This window comes from Otolemur garnettii, unplaced genomic scaffold (genome assembly GCF_000181295.1).
Source record: "Otolemur garnettii isolate 467f Iridium unplaced genomic scaffold, OtoGar3 scaffold00108, whole genome shotgun sequence".
Taxonomy (NCBI): domain Eukaryota; kingdom Metazoa; phylum Chordata; class Mammalia; order Primates; family Galagidae; genus Otolemur; species Otolemur garnettii.
The window spans coordinates 3,656,094-3,673,032 of NW_003852503.1; the positions used below are offsets into that span (position 1 = coordinate 3,656,094).

General features: G+C 43.7%; 1 protein-coding gene across 3 annotated transcripts in view; it reads right to left on the reverse strand.

Annotated features, from left to right (window-relative positions):
• Window positions 1-8,566, reverse strand: part of TECTA (tectorin alpha) — a 147,701-nt gene extending 139,135 nt beyond the window's left edge. For 2 of the 3 annotated variants that reach the window (XM_023517294.1, XM_023517295.1), the window contains exons 1-3: window positions 7,572-8,566; window positions 4,394-4,527; window positions 1,118-1,405 (exon numbers count right to left, since the gene is read on the reverse strand). In XM_023517294.1, coding sequence (XP_023373062.1) covers window positions 1,118-1,405; window positions 4,394-4,527; window positions 7,572-7,635 — 486 coding nt within the window. In that variant the 5' untranslated portion in view covers window positions 7,636-8,566. Of the gene's footprint in view, window positions 1-1,117; window positions 1,406-4,393; window positions 4,528-7,571 lie in introns of those variants that run through there. The other variant, XM_023517296.1, reaches the window with a different exon arrangement.
• Between the last annotated feature and the right edge of the window lie 8,373 nt (window positions 8,567-16,939).

A 16,939-nucleotide genomic window follows, 5' to 3' on the forward strand; every position in this document is an offset into this window, starting at 1 on the left:
GAGGAGCCGTTAGCCATCCACAACATGACAGCGTGGAATGAATGCTGCTTTAGAGGTTATTTCTAGCCCATGCATCCCCTGTCCACACCTGTGCCTTTCTGTTCTTCAGAACCTCTTAGCGATAAAGTGCTTCTTGATGCTCTGGCCAGAAGATGCTAAAGCTCCGTGTGCGCGCTGTGTCACGGCTGTGGATTGCAAGCCCAGCACTTTTCCGCCCCTCTCTAACTCGGTAGTTTACTGTTCCACCCCTAAAACAACTGACTCATTACCAGGGAAATTGGAAAACAGATGGAATTGGAAATAATCCTGAGAATGTGGAGGGCAGATTTCTGAGTGTCTTTGCTTCCTAGAAATGATATGGTCGAAGATGTGTCTGCTACTTCAAAACTCCCCATTGCCAAAGTCACCCAAATAAGCTGCGGGCTTTTGTGCAAACTGCATTCTGTCCCTTTATGTAGAAAGTTGATTATCCCTACGCTAATGCCAGCGATAATCTTTCTTATTTGACTTTTATTTGACTGCTCATTTGGGATTTCAGAGCAGATGTTGAAACTTTATTCATGAAACGCTTTAACTGCCCACTCTAATTAACATCAAATATGAATACTTTCAACCCTGGTCACAATAAAAGAAAAATGTCATAACATGATAAAATGAGCCAGATCATTTGTGCCCAAATCCAGAACTCTATTTTTCTCTTCCAACCAGGTTTTAGAGGGGCAGGGGGAGAAAATTAAGGATGGAGAGAAGGATTTGTGCCTCTGGCAAAAGAAAAGGACCTTTGGGTTCCTACATGGGTCCCTTATCCTGTGATCATGTGGCCTGAAATAAGTCTCAATGCCTTAACCACTTTCCGGAAAAATAGGAATACTACTTACTGCAAGGCAACTGTGGAGGGGTGATTTTTAGACATTCATAATGATTTGTGATAAGAGTGACATATCTTCCGAATCTATCGCCCTCTGTTTCCTGGGAAGTGGGTAGCAAGACCCATTAGTTTAACTCAAGGGAACGGACATTCCTCCACTCTAACTATGAGACGCCTTCACAGTAGTGAAGATGGACAAGATTTAGATGCCAGGATATGAAGTGGAAAGTGGAAAATGTGAATTATTACAGGTGTGGTGCTGCTGCCTCCATAAAACGTCACTTCCTCCCACGTCACAATGAAAACCCAAGTGGCAGAGAAGGTTGCCATGTCTTTGAAGTACTTCCTGATGTCCTTGGTGGCTCTTTTCAAGATGACAGGGTCCATGGTCTCTCTGTAATAGATCTCGCCTCGAATTCCATTGTGCACATCGGCCCAAAATGGGGCAATGAAGGCCCTCCCATCTGTCAGAGGAAAAGACTCCGGCGTGAACTGGCTTACGAGCACATTGAAGGAGACGACTCCATTGTTATTAACCTACAAAAACAAGAGAGGTTTTGCACAGTGGATCTGAAACCATGACAACTTCGGAGTCGAAAACCAGGGCAGACATTCGCCTAATCCCATGAATGAAAACAACTTTTCAACTACTGACTTAGAACCCCCAAACACCAGTTTCCGTTGCTCAAACTAAGAGGTTCGTTTACTTCCAGACAAACTCATTGGTTTTCTCTCACTTTCAATTTACAGTCAGTTTTGTTTCTTATTAATAATCAGTTTCATTCTCATGTTCTCTATTCTGTCTCTATTTACACTCATCCAAAGCTGCTGGGCTGGGTGTATGTGTGTGAGTGGATGTGTGTGTGTGCTGGGTATGGGGTGGTGGGAGTGGGGTGTGTATGTGAGTGTGTACTATGCGTGTGTGCAGGTGTGTGTGTGCGCACGTTGGGCCAGCCAGGGAGTAATGTGAGTGATAAAGACAAAAAAGACAAAGTCATCGATGACAAATAAACAAGAAGATCAAACAAACAAGCACGGAAGCAAAGTTAAATAAAAAAATTGAGAAGCCCCAAGTTAGGCCTTGATTCCTATATTTTTTGAGACAGAGTCTCACTCTGTCATCCTGGGTAGAGTGCCACAGTGTCATCACAGCTCATGGCAACCTCAAACTCTAGGGTTCAAGTGATCCTCTTGCTTCTGCCTCCTGAGTAGCTGGCACTACAAGCACCTGCCACAATACCCGCCTAGTTTTTCTATTTTTAGTAGAGACAGGGTCTTGCTCTGGCTCAGGCTAGTCTTGAACTCTTGAGCTTATGCAATCCACAAGCCTTGTCCTCTCAGAGTGCTAGAATTACAGGAGTGAGCCACCATGCCCAGCCTTAGATTGCTATTTTTAACAAAGCAGATGTGTCAAGGAGAGGATGAGGCTGCTCTGGATAAGATGTGCAGAAGACCTCCACTGCTGTGTCACAACTACGCCTGTACTCAGAATACGGATAAGGCCGAGACCCACAGATGCCCACTTCCTTTCCAGCATGTGTGTGTATAGTTTGATAGCTTCTTCGTGCAATCGCTGCATAAAAATTGAGACATTAATACTTTACAATGTGTGAACAAGTAACTATCTTAGGGTGATTGCTTCATGATTTGTAACTGGCTTCGTAAACTTATTAAATAACAAAACCTTACAGCAAATCACAAACCCACATGTGTCCTCTGTTTACACAGGACCTGTAAACAGTTCAGCCTCTGCCTGTGTTAGCAGATCTGGGTGTTGATAGTGAATGGATTTCACCTCATAGCTTGCATGGCTTCAGCTGCAGAAATGCCTGTGACAGGACTACTTACAATTCTCAGACACAGAAAACCTGGAGATTACTTTCCTATATATTCTAATTGTTTGTGTGTTTCCTGTTAATCAATAACATTAGGTACATTAACAGTGACTCAGAGCCCAGAGGTAAGTTATCACTTGCTGGGCCAAGGGTACTTCTGTGTCTGGAAGCAAAGGTGTGGGGTTTGGAAAGGCAACTGAGGCTGAGCTCCAAGGGCATTCTGGCCTATTGGAAACTATTTCTTTGAATAATGGGAACAACCCCAAGGCTTGAAAAAGACTGTCCTACTCAAAGTGCTGGAAATGCAGGGAACAATTTACCCTTCAGCAAGTCTGCCTCAAACTAAGGAGCCCCCTTCTGCAAGGGCAAAAAAGAATTCTTCAGATTCTGTGTCCATACTGCCACGGAGGAGAAAGAAGAACGTAACTAAATACATTGATTCTAGAGGCCTGGGAGGCTCCAGAATGGAAGTCCGGCACTCCCTTCTCATCACCAAAATCAGGTCGACGCTTCCCCAAATTTACAACAAGCTGTTACAGACACAGACTGGGAAGGCCCTGCTGTGAGTAGAGCATGAAAGGCTTTTCAGGACGCCAGACTGAAGTGTTTGCTGGGAACAATGGGTGTAATTAAAATGGAGAGATGAGCAGAGGCAGCTGGCAACGGCTCACGCGGGTGTCATTCCTAGTCCATGGGTAAGGGCAGTGGTCTTCAAACTTTCATGGGCACTGGGCCCATTTGGAGGGCCCATTAAACCCAGATTATTGGGCTATCCCCCCAGAGCTTCTATTCAGGAGAGCTGCGGTGGGGCCTCAGAGGTGACATTGCTAATGAGTGCCCAGGTGATGCAGGAGCTCCAGCTTTGGGGACCACTGGCTTGCTGATGGAAGAGGAAACTATTTCTAATGGGAATCGGCCCTGACCTAGAAATCAAACATGGGAGGATATAGAGGTCCAAGATGCACAGATGGCTAGAGGTAGAGATGCTTAGAGCTTCATTCTTCCTGCAGGACAGGACCCAGACCAGGATAGGATGTGACATAATCTATACATGCCTCCCCCAATTCTTTATAGCCAAGGATAGGGACAGGTTGAGTACCCTGAATCTTCCTCTCCATGTGCACATCTCTATAACCCAAGAACACAGGTGGCCGGGAGAGCTCTGACTGTACCAGTACCATCTCTACCCTTGACAAAGGGGCCCTCTGGATTATCTACAGACCTAGTGATGGTGGCCAATTCTGCAAACAACTCTCATATAATAGTTGATTATCCCTCTACTGTGATCCGACTCTGCTCCAAATTGGTAGGAAGCCCAAGAACAGCAGATGCTTAAATATTTCCCACCCCCAGAAGGGAAAGAAAAATGATCGTTCTCCCATTGTGTTTCATTGCATCTTTTTATCTTGTTGAGTAGCAGAAATAATGTTCATGGCGTTGGGACCTCTGCTTCTCTTCTGTGTTTAATCACCCACAAAAGCAATTTATTGCCCTGTATACTCCTCGACTATGAACATTAAATATACCTTCGACTTTCTTAAGCATAAAACCTATCAGCTCATGAAATCTCAGAACTCATCATCGGGCTGCCAATAAATCCTCCTTTCTTGGAGCCCTAGAAGGTGGCTTTTCTCAATGACAAACACCAGGGACAGCCACAGAGCAACAGCTGGGCTGTGTCTCCACTTACGTAGACAGTGCGGTAAGGAACGCCAAAGAAGAAAACTGGGATGGCCAACTTAATCTCAGATGAGCTTCCGTCGTCTACTTTAGGGGTTTTGGTGTCATTCTGCCAGAATGGATACATGAGCTCCCTGGGCTGAGCTGTCAAGAGAGATGGTGGTTAGATAGAGGGCAGCTCCCTCTTCCATTTGGCCAGTGACTTCCCTCCTTCTTAACTAAGCCAGATTCTTTTGGTCAGGCTGCCGTGGCACTCCCCATTGACCTACCATGCACAGGACATCATCTTCTGCCGTGGTGAAAGAGGCAAATGGTAGTGACGCCATTTTGCTTGGGAGAAAGCACTGGGTGCTTCTTTCCTAGGCTTTTGTGACTCTTGGTGAGAGCAGTGGTTTACAACGGGCTGGAAGGTTGTGAAATTACCCCTGCCTGGAGCTCTCAGAGTACTGAGAGGCAGCCTCTAGGTAGGGCATGGTCATGGCTCCAAAGCGCCTTCTATCTCAAGAATTCCACTCTCCTATCTTTTTCTGAAAGGAGTTCCCGCCCTCCTGCTTTGGATAGAAGATTACAGATCCCAGAAGGAAGTAAACAACAGCTGGAACCAGGTCAAAAGTAGGAGGAGGGGGTTTGTAGTAATTGGTCTGTGAATGACCTTGATTGAGGGATGCCCCACAAGAAGCTCCATGTCCAGCTCCTGTTTACAAAAGATAGACAGAGGACCCTCTGGGGCAAGGCAGTTGGGTCCGGGAGAACTCTGGGGAGGGGTGCAGAGCTCTGACGTGTCCTGGTCACAAGTGAGAGTCATCACACAGACATACACAGCACTCTTCCTGGGGCAAGGTTACCTCCTCTGGCAGCCTGGGCTTGCTGCTCCAAAGTTTCCCATCCAAACTCTCGCGAGCTGTGGCCCAGTTTGGTGAGAGAACGAGACAAATTCCCCAGAGTCTACGTTACTGAGGATCAGATCCAAAGGCATCTGTGAAATAATCTACCTTTTGGGTGTCAGTTTTCTCTGCCTCTGTTCTTTCTTCTCTTGAATGAAACTAAAACAAGAGAACATCATGCTTTTTTTCTTTTTGGTTGTTTCTTTTCTTAAAAATTGTGGGTGGGTTCTCAGGGGCAGTGGGTGTCTAGACACAGTTCTTCAGGTACCTGCTCTGGCTACCAGGCGGACCCAGTCACCGCATTCACCTGTCGGGCCCTCTCCTTGGGAAGGTCCCACGCTGGGCACTGATGGGCTTGATAGACTGGCGAGCAACAGGCCACGGCCTGTCTTGCTCACTGCCTTTCAGTGAACACATAACAGCTTGTGCAAAAGAGCACAGGGGCCAGAAAACAGCCAGGCAGCCCCCACTTTCTGATTCTGGAGCAGGGCAAGAGGCGATCTGTGTGGAGGGGGAGCGCCTTTCTTGCCAAGGGCTAACATCAGAGGAGAGAGGGGAAACTAGTCTGGTTATCAGCGTAAAAGCATCATTTGCCCAAACCCCAAAAGTTTCTGAGACACAGACCAGATTGTTTCAGCCCTTAGGATGTGCTGCAGCTAGTTTAAACACAGGGGCGCTCAGCCAACCAGCTGTGTGTCATGTTACAATCTGTGGGTGGAAAAGGGTCTTCTAACACTGCTGTTTACGTGATAGTAAAAAATTCCAATTTCCTAGAAAGTAGGGTGTTTTAAAGAAAATCTCTATGACAGCACTACAGACAGTTACTTAATAAATCTGAAAGGTGATGAATTTTCCCAAATGAATGGTAACAAATTAAGTCACATCATAGTTTGTCCTTCACGGGGAACGTTTTAGGACTCAGGAGGGCTCAAATTCACACGGAATGATAACAATTTTTATGGAAAGATTAATTGGTATTTTGGGCAGCACTGGCTAATCTGTCTAGAGAATGGAAAACCTTGACCCCCTTGTGGAGGAGACAGAAGACAGTGGCCGTGGACAAAGACTGACCCTCACTTCTCTCTCTGCTCCAAAGGTGAGGCAAGTTCGCAGATTCTTCTCTTCACGAGGGAATCCTAATTAGTTTGTGATGTTTGAATAAAAAAGAAAGAACAGATAAACTGTTCAATTTTAAGAAGAATGCAAGACAAAAGAATATCTAACATTGGAAATACTCAATAAATATTGCACATAATCAAAAAGGGGTTGCTTTCTAAAAGGGAGTGGGTTGAAACTACAGTAGTTTCCACCTTAGAAGCTGTTATTATTTAAAAATATATAACTCCTGGCAGCACAGCGTATCCACAGTATCAAAGTTAGTAAAGGACAGAATATCACTACCCAAGCTCGTCCTAGGCTGAAAATTTCACAAGGACCATGTTTCCAAGATTTTTTTTCACCAAATAAAATGGACTTTCCTGGAGTGAGGGTGGGAGATGAAAGTCAGTGGGACTCTTTCATCACTGCAGGGTTCCCCACTCTCATTTACCTGTTTGAACTATATAAATGTACCCAACTCTGGAAAAATGTAAGAGCTGTCCATGGGCTTATTGATATGATCATTTCAGACTTGTGCCAGCTGAAACTAACAGACCAGCAAAATAAAGATGCTTTAGAATTGTAGCTGTGAAAGTTTAAAATCTGTGTATACTGTTCCATCTTTCTCGTCTAAACTCTAAAAACAACAGTAGAAAAACATGTCTATGACCCTTCGCTGACCTGGGGCAATGCTAGACAGGAGTCATCAGGAAGGGGATAATTATCTTATTTCACTTGCCATTTTAGATTTTTTGGCCATTAAAAAGTCAATGATACACAAGTCACCAACATCAATGCCACTGTAACTTCCTAATTTGGGGCTAAAGTATATTCTTTAAAAATCCACCATGAAGTACATGCTTTCGTAGGAATTTGTGATCAAATATGGGGGTGCATACACACCTATCCTATGCCCTTTGAATGAAAATATTTTGCATTATTTTAAAGGCTTACTCCACGAACACAGGGCAACCTGGTATATACGAATTGTGTTCACAGTTCAATAAGAAAAAGTGGGAATGTAAGTCAACATCACTTAAAGTTAATGAGTTTTACCCTTGACAATAGATTTTAATTTACATGTTCCTTGTTGTATCCGTAGACACATGTACACCTGCCCTTACAATTACGGTTCCAATGAAAGTGTCTCTTTATAAATTCAAGAGCATGCTAATCAAGAGCTTTATGGAATTCTGTAGTACTCACCTTGATGCTGCACAAGCGCGAAGATGAAAGAGACCCAAATTCTAAGTAATGATGAATAATTCATCCTGGAATTTTAAAAAGAAAAAGAAAAAAAAAATCCCCAGCTTGCCACAGTAAATAGAACACCAGGTGTGTTTGGTGGCAAGCCCCAAGACATATCACAACCATCATAGAACAAATTCACATCACAGCACCAACAGTTTTAAGTTGGGAAGAAATTCCCTGAGTGCTGGCAGGTCCTCCTAAGCTCAACACTTCATGAACAAATTAGACTGCCAGAAGAAGCCAGTTTGGAAGTGTAATGAGATCATTCAAATTGTCAGGTAATTATATAGAATCAATGAGGCCAGCAATGAGTAAAGGAAAAGCTATCTACTCGGCATCTAATAAAGCTGAAAAATAGGACCCGGCTCTAACATTATGGGTCCTGGGTTGTACCTCTAGAACAGAAACCAGGTCCTCTATGAGACCTGGCTTTCTTAATTTTCTCAAAGGAAAATTTTCCATCAGAATCAAAGGAAGGCGATTAAAACACAATGTGTTTCTACGAGGTAGGAGAGTTCCCCATCCCCTTCTCCATAGAATCCATCATTTTGAAGTACTGGCCAGATTCACGGGCAGTCTAGGACTCTGTCTGCTGACTTTTCATAGTGTCATGAATGACAGATACATTGGTAATAAAGAGGAAGCACTCCAGTATTGCTCCTTGGAATTATAACAAAAATAGAATCCAGTGCACAAGCAAGGCATTAGTTCCAGCAAGTTAGTTAAAGAAGAAACATTGCAAAAATAGACTTGAAACGTTAGTTTATGATCAGTTGAGCTGGTTGCTTTACCCTTCGACAGGAGGATGTTTGGTCGTGCCATCCTGCAAAGCTGTGATGTGAGGACAGACGCAAGCTCAAGTCAGACAGAAGAACCAAATCGTATGGCTAGACCGTGAAGTTTCCTCCTGACATTGTTCTTAAAAATCAAAACCCTTGTTCAGTGTGACCCCTGGGTGAAGGGGTCAACTACAACTTGAACTTCGCCTTAGCACTGAAAACAATGTAACCGAAACATTTGTACCCTTATATTAATTTGAAATAAAAAAGAACCAAGAAGAAAAACCCTCTTTTTATCATTCAAAATTATCACAAGTCTTTGGCCAAACAGTCGGAGAAAGGCAATGAACTTCTTCTGTGAGATTTTTAAATCTGTAATTGTCAAGTTTACACATTGACATTTCAAACACATATTAAATATTAGTCAGTTTTGCTGAAAATGGTAAAAATACTTTACTAGAGATCGCCCACAGCTTTAGTGGAGGCGCAAGCTTGAGCCCAGGGAAACTGTTCCGAGAGCAGCAGTAGGAAAGATCCATTTAGATATTTGTATTTATGAAAAAAGTCACTGACCTGTTCTGTAGAGACTGGAGAAACTGAGTCAGAAAGAGTAAGTCAAACCTTGGCAGACCAGGAAAAATTAGGTAAAACAGGAATTCATGTCAACTCTCCTCAACTTGCTGCCAATTATTTCTGATTCCTGAAATGACGGCTGAATCCCGCACTCTTAAAACCAAAAATTAAGTTCGTGCCTGTGCCAGAGTTAGGTAAGTGTTGAGTTGCAATCAAGTTTTTTCTATTGATTAAGGAAAAGTAAATCTAAAAGATCAGTTTCAGGATTGCGTAGAGAGGTTCTTTTCCTGAAAAACTAGACCTTTTTTTCCCCCCTAAAAAAAAAAAAGTAGATTCAGATGGAAATGTCAGGTACTTGGAGCTGAAACTTTGGTCCCTTTCTGATCAGAATCACTTTGCACTGAAAACACAAAAGAACCCCTCCCCCACCTTTGTACCCAAAAGAAGGCAACTGTATAACGTTACAGAATTAGCATCCACCGGCATGGGATTAAAACCCCAAACAAAGCTGCTGCCTCTAACATTTAAATAAAGTTGGTTTTCTGCTAAAGTCTTTTTTTGTTTCTCTGGTTTTGAGCAGTCGCCACAAATCGGCTGTCCTCTGTTTTTTTCTCAGGTATGCACGAAGCACTTAAAGCAACTTTTCCAAACTTTTCCACGTTCCATCCCTTCTTTTCTCTCCAATACACCACACCCGCTGTGCAGGTGAGAGGCTGGGGCACCTTTCAAATAAACCCAAGGAGGCGTGAGCTTTCCTAGGGGAAAACCCAAACTTTGCCCTGGAAACCTCGCCTGATGCCCAGTGAGGGTCATCATCGGAGGGAGCAGGGAAAGACAGGCCCCTGGTGATAAAAGTTTGCTGTAAGTAAATAATCTAAAAGGCATTGTGAAGGAGGGAGAGAACAAAACCCGCCGTGCTTGCTGCTCTGAGCATCTGGTAAATGTGGAATGAGAAAAACTGGCTGAGGCATAAGCTAAATCTCCTGTTCAAAACGTTTAAAATGAAATTTATTACGGAGGAAGTAATTCGAGGTAGCACAGAGAAACTCTTTTGTAAATCAATGAGAATTTTAAAATTACTCCGCATTTTCTCCAGCCAGACATTTCAATGCTGACTGTACAAAAGAGATGGAATTCTAGGTTTAAGGGAGCTGTCCTAAAATGGACAAGAGTGTTTGGGGAACTAATTTCTTTAGCTTAAATGACCCAGTATCTTTTCCAAAAATCTGGGTTAGTTTAACAGTTTTCACACATTTGTTTATTGTCTCTGGTGTTATGACTCCCTGGACATATTTACTTACAGATGTTGAATGACTATTCCCCGCCCCCCCCCAAAGGCACATATTTATATAACAGAAAATCTTGTTTTGGGGGTGCCTGTTTAAAATAAAATTAAGCTCAAATCCAAGATTCACCTACAGAAGCATTCTCATCGCCCAGGCTTTACTAAAATGTGAGTCTGCGATCAGCCTAAATGTTTTGAAGCAATAGTTGGCTCTCCTTTACAACCGGCTAGTGGCATACTAATTGCTTTCGTTTTTTCTTTTCATGCATGCACTCAAGGATATTTATATCTCAGCCCTTTTGACCCAGTTTAGATGCTTCTTCCTTCTGGTGGGAGGACTGCTACTGGGCTCAATGCCATCTGGGCATAACCAGATACACAAGATGGTGGCATTAATGAATCAGAATGCCTCTGAGACTCCAGCTGGGAGCAAGAGAGACTCTTGGGGAGAGACTGATCTGGCTGATCACTTGTTGGGCTGAGAACCTGGTCGGTGAGTTTACGTTCTGGGTATTTGCTCAGTGGTCACAGCTGGACAAATAACAACAAAAAAATTTCTTTTCCTGCTGAGTCAGCAGAAGGACTTATTTTGTTGAAAAGATAAGACGGACAAAGATTCCTAACAAGATTTAAACTGGGGGAGTTGTGGGGTGGCTTGGAGGTAGTTCCCCAAGATTTTTATGCTCTATAAAGCTGGCATAGATCCATGTAGCTTTTTTAGGCCAGAGGAAAGACAGCTCAAACAGAACAAAAGTACATATAATTCCCCCCAAACAAGGAGAATGGGTCTTCTGCACGGAATGTTTTTTGTTCGGCTTTGTTTTCTTAAGTTTCTTACACCTTGTCTATACAAAAGATTGTCAGATTGGATCTAGGTTGAAATGATGCAGTTATTGGCTGTGACAGATGTGAGGTGCACCACTCAGATCTTCCTGCAAGAAAGATGTGAGACTGTGGGTGGCCAACAGCCTCCAGCTCTTAGTGCCTGCAGGCTCAGCAGGCATCATGAATGCCTGGGCAAGGTGGGGGTCCCTGGCACTTTCCACCCAAAGCAGGACTTCTCTAAGGGGCTGTCTGATCTGAGAGCCCTGTTGAGTGACAGAACTCAGTCAGGTGCTCAAGTGAGGCAGCTCTATTATGCCCCAATTAGGGCCTAGCTGGGAAAACTGTGTAGTTTACACATGTATGTACTTATATGTATGTAGCTTATTATATATACATGTACACAAATACATACATATGTATTTTTATTTATATGTATTTGAGATATTTAAGTAGATGCCTCCAAAGCTTGTTTTTTTTTTTAGAGACAGCCTCACTCTGGGTAGAGTGCTGTGGCTTCATAACTCACAGCAACTTCAATCTCTTGAGCTTAAGCAATCCTCTTACCTCAGTGTCCCAAATAGCTGGAACTATAGGCATCTGCCACAACACCGGTATCGCTTTTGCTTAGGCTGAACTTGAACTCTTGTGAGCTCAAGTATTCCATGCACCTCAGCCTCCCAATGTGCTAGGATTACAGGCATGAGACATTGTCAGTGGCCTTGAAGATTTAATTCTTAAAACTTCTGAGTCTTCAGACACATCCTACTCCATGCCATGTAAGAGCTAAAATTTTTCCCAGCAAAGGAAGACAACAGAGAGGACCTTTCCCTCAGGGCAATAGGTGGCCCCTCAAAAGCCTCTTCTCCTGATGGCTAGGCCTACAATCAGGGCTAAGTTGCAGCACAACCCAGTCAGTGGCATTGTGGGCCTGCTAAGAGAAGATAAGGACCATGCCCCAAAGGAGCTGCAAGGTCTAGCCACACATATGGCATGGGTAGGGAGGAGGGGAAGACCTAGGGGACTGGGTTCTGAAGGTGCTCAGTCATGGAGATGGGACCATAAGATAGAACAGGAGGAGTTTATTGACCTAGGGGAACTCTCTAGAGATACAGGCTTTAACACCGTCCCAAGAACTCTGGGGATGGTGCAAACTTGCTCCTGGCAGCCTAGAGGAAGTAATGGCTCACACTGAGCAAGGCTGAAATGTCTGAATTACTATAGCAGATGGCAGAAGAAAGGACTGAAGATTGAGGGATGGGAGCACGCTGGAGAGATATGTGAGCCTGCTAGATCCACCAGACAGTCATATTCCATAGAAGGCCCAGAGACCAGACACGCCGTCCTGCAAAAGCAGCAGGAACGTGCTGGTGAGTAAAGCACCAGCATCACCAGGAAGCTGTAACGATGCCCCTCTGCCTGCCAGGGCTCCTATCAGGAACGATGGTTATAGAGTTTGGCTCCCTGACAGCAATGGGGATGACAGGCCCCTGAAGCAATAGAGGCCAAGTGACATCACTCAGCTGCCTGCAGCCAGAATGGGTCATAATTTCATAATGACCAGTAGGGGCAGTCAAGGGGACTGACCCATGTAGAGCTATGAACATGGCTAATAAAGCATGGCATCCGAGGGCAAAGTGGATGGGCAGACAGCAAGGGTGTTGCTTACACACAAAAAAAACAGAGCAAGGATGGTTGAGAAAGGGCAGTTGCCCCAATCAAAAATCATGATCCCTGCTCAGTTTCTAGATATAAGTCAATTTTCAAATCTGGAACCTAAAGACTAAAAAGGTAGCCAGACCCCACACCACCTTGGCAAGTGTGTATGGTAAGGCTCTCTCCCAGGGAGCCCTTCGGCCATATACTCAAGTGACTGTAGACTTGGGGAAAGGGAATGTCTAGACCTTTTGAGGACTGTTGGTCAAGGGATTTGAGTTAATAATGATACTCAAAGACCCTGCTAAAAGGGGAACACATAGAGCCCAAAGAATGAAAGGAATCATGGCCAGATCTGACATACAGTGAGCCCACAGGGACTGTACACTCACCTGGAAGTCTTTCTCCCAGCCCCAACATACAATTGGGATTGATGTATGACATACTGGGTTCTTAATCTGCAGAGTAAGAACTGTCGTAGTAAGAAGGCAAGTGGAAAACTCAGCAATTGTTCCTCCCCACAAAAGAAGACTGCATCCAGAGGGGGGCATGGTAAGATTAGTGACACTCCTAGGAAGGGGTGGCAGACTCTATCATACCTACATTTAACTGGCCATGATGGACCCTGGGGAATGGCAGTGGACACTATGCCAAGTTCAACCAAGTAGTCATTCCAGTTGCACCTGCTGTGCTAATGTAGTATCTTTGCTAGAGCCAATTAACATAGTTTCCAATATATATGGCAAGTAGTCATTCGCTTGGCAAATGCACTTTTGTCCTATTTGAATTAGGACTGAGTATCAGAAATAGCTCACGTCATATGGAACAGACAACAATATACATTCCCAGCTTTGCCCCATGGCTACAGTTAAGTCTCCTACCTTCTCTCATAATATAATGCAAAAAGCCCTGGGCCATCGGGAACCTAGGGGACATCACCTTGATTCACTGCTCTGACAACATCCAGAGATTAGACCTGCAGAGCAGGTGATGGCTAGCAGGCTGGATGCCTTGGTAAGACATATGTGCTCCAGAAGGTGGGAGGTAAATTCTACAAAGATGCAGGGCTGCTACTTCAGTGAAGTTGGAGGAATCCAGGGGTCAAGAACATGCTGGGGCTGTACTACTGTACTACTGCATCTAGTAGCCTCTCTATAAAGAGATTCTTCCTTCTTTATAGGCCTGTCTTGTCAAGGCCACACATGCCACATCTAGGAACTCTGCTCCAGCCCACATTCCAGGTGAAATGGAACGAAGCCAGTTCTGAGTTGGGCTGAGAGAATCAAAGAGTTCTGTAGCAACACCAGGCTCAAGGTAAGCAGCTCTGCTACTCGGGCCATATGCTCACGAGGCTCTTTGATGTTGGAAGTTGTCAGTGGGGCAAAAAGATGAAAGATAAGTGTTTGTTACCAACACCAGTGGGAGAACTCCAACCCAGGCCCCTGAAGTTCTGCAGAAAGGTCATGCTATCTGCAGCACAAGACATAGCTAAAAATCAGCTCCTGGCCTGGGACTAAGTCCTCTGATGAAACATTTGATCAAGAGATAGTGGCTGTGTGTCCAGAATCTCCCACCATCACCTGGGCACTGCTGGACTCAGCAGCAGTCTGTCAGAAGGTGGAAATGGTGTATCTGGGACTGGTTATGAGCAAGATGCCTGCCTGACTGCACAGTCCAGCTTCATGTCACCTGCCACCGTTGCATCAGTACCCCATGCCCAACTCAGATCACACATATGGCCACATGAGGGGAGATGCATACGACAAGCTGGAAGAGGAAGAAAATGCCTAAGCTTGGTGTATGGATGCACAGGCTTGGTGTGTTATGTGCAAGCCTAATGCAGATGGTGGCGCCATGTTCGCCTCACCCAGGGTGGCCTTGAAAGATAAGATGAGGGAAAATCTTTGCAATGTACAGCTTAGGGTGATAGATCTTGTCATGCACTTTGTGTCAAAGGGTAAGTCAGTATATGTACAAACTCTCAGGCAGTGGGGAACCACAGCTGGACGAGGGAGGACCGGGCAGGAAAAAGATTGGAAAATCAGTGACAAAGGGGCCTGGAGGAGAGAATTGTGCAAAGACAGATGAGAAGGGACATACAGGGTGGTCTTTATGGTGGGTGTTAATGTGTTTATGGCATTGGCTCTTTGAGACCCAAATCCCATGACACTCATGTTTATTAACTAACTAGCAATATTTTCTAGACCTAAGAATTCAATGAAAGATTTTTATCTCTGAAAATTTAAATAAAGGCTAAGACATTTTCTGAAAGCAACTTAAACATCTTTAGCCAAGGAGTTTATAACAGCTAATTTTAAGTGGACTGACATACCAAAAAAATCACAATTGGCTTGATTCTAACATCCTTTCTAGCATATGAGTAATAAAGTTGGGAAAGGGGAGGGTGGGAAGCAGATATATGATATTCCTTATTCACCCAGGAGCACCAAGTGGTTCCTCTAGAAGAGATTTTGCTGGTAGGCAAGAACCAGTTCTGATTTCAGGGTGATCGACCCATCACTTTTCAAGGGCACTCTGCTGGAACAAATTGTTAAGGAGAAACATTGTTAAGGATAAATAATCCATATATACCCTCTGCTACAGAAATGAAATCGCACTTACCAAGGATCAAAAATTACAGGTTCCAGAAGAGATGGTTATGCCTGGCTCACCAAATCTGTGATGTGTTGAATTCAAGTGCCTAGGTTTGCATGACTAATTGGGAAAAATGCTGTCTTGGTTGTACTAACCAGGAATCATAATACCAAGATCAGTAAAGTCTTTCACTTTGCAAGGATGTGACAATAAAGCCAGAAAAAAAAAAAATCATTATGTAAGCTCGATGGAGAACAATTTGGTAATATCTATCAAAATTACAAACACTTTAACCTTTTAATCCTGCAATCTCACTCCTGGGAGGGTATTCTACAGATATATTTCAAACCTGTATAAGAACATATGTTGTTTACTACAGCGAATTGGGAAGAGTGGAAAAAAAAAGAGATTGAGAGAGAATAAACTCAAATGTCACTGAATAGGGTACTGGTGAAATAAATTAGGGTACATCAATAAAAGGAACGATTGCACTGTAAACAAAGGATTAGGTGGTTTCCCATGTAGCATTATAGACATAGTTCCAAGTCACATTTTAGATAAGGGGGATGATAGGGCGCCGGTTCCCTATCCGAGGGTGGTGGGTTCAAACCCAACCCTGGCCAAACTGCAACAAAAAATAGCCCAGTGTTGTGGCAGGTGCCCGTAGTCCCAGCTACTCACGAGGCTGAGGCAAGAGAATCGCCTAGGCCCAGGAGTTGGAGGTTGCTGTGAGCTGTGACACCACAGCCCTCTATCAAGGGCAACAAAGTGAGAGACTCTGTCTCTAAAAAACAAATAAATAAATAAGGTGTATGATAGTGTAATACATTAACTTTCTGTATGAGAGGGGGAGGAGCAGAATATATTCTTGTTTTCGATTATTTATGTAAACTCTGGAAAGATACACAAGCTGATACAAATGGAGTACAGGCATTAAAAAAATGGGACTTTTCAGTGTACACCTCTTTATATTCTTTAATCTCTGAACCATGTGAATGTTATCTACTTAAAAATTAAATGGCTTAAGACATCTTTATGAACTTAAACAAAATTTTAACATAACCAAGACAGTTCATGTTGTCCTAGTTGTATTCCCTGACAGTGAGAGAATGATCACATCTGCCCTCAAATGTATCCAGTATTGCAAAAAACACTTTTCTGTCTTTATTCTGTATTCTTTAATGTCTGGTCCCTCTAATCTCATTCTTAATTAACACCTTAATTTATTACTTAGAGCAGGGGTCCTCAAACTTTTTAAACAGGGGGCTAGTTCACTATCCCTCAGACGGTTGGAAGGCCGGACTGCAGGCCCCAGGACGAGTTGGCTGCTAAACAAGACAGGCAGCGGCGGCAAAAACACCCAGCGGGCCAGATAAATGAACTAGACGAACTGAAACTGCACTTTTTTTTTTTTTTTTTTTGGTAAATCTAGATCTTGTAGAGTAGACCATCAGAGATAACCTGTCTCCTCTATTTTTAAAGCAGTATTTATATTTTTCATGATGTTGCCTCTTGAATTTTAAGGAGGAACAATAGTGTGATAGCCTCATGTATTCCAATAACAAAATCTTTGATAAAGGCTCGTGGATTGGCTTGGTGCCTGTAGCTCAGTG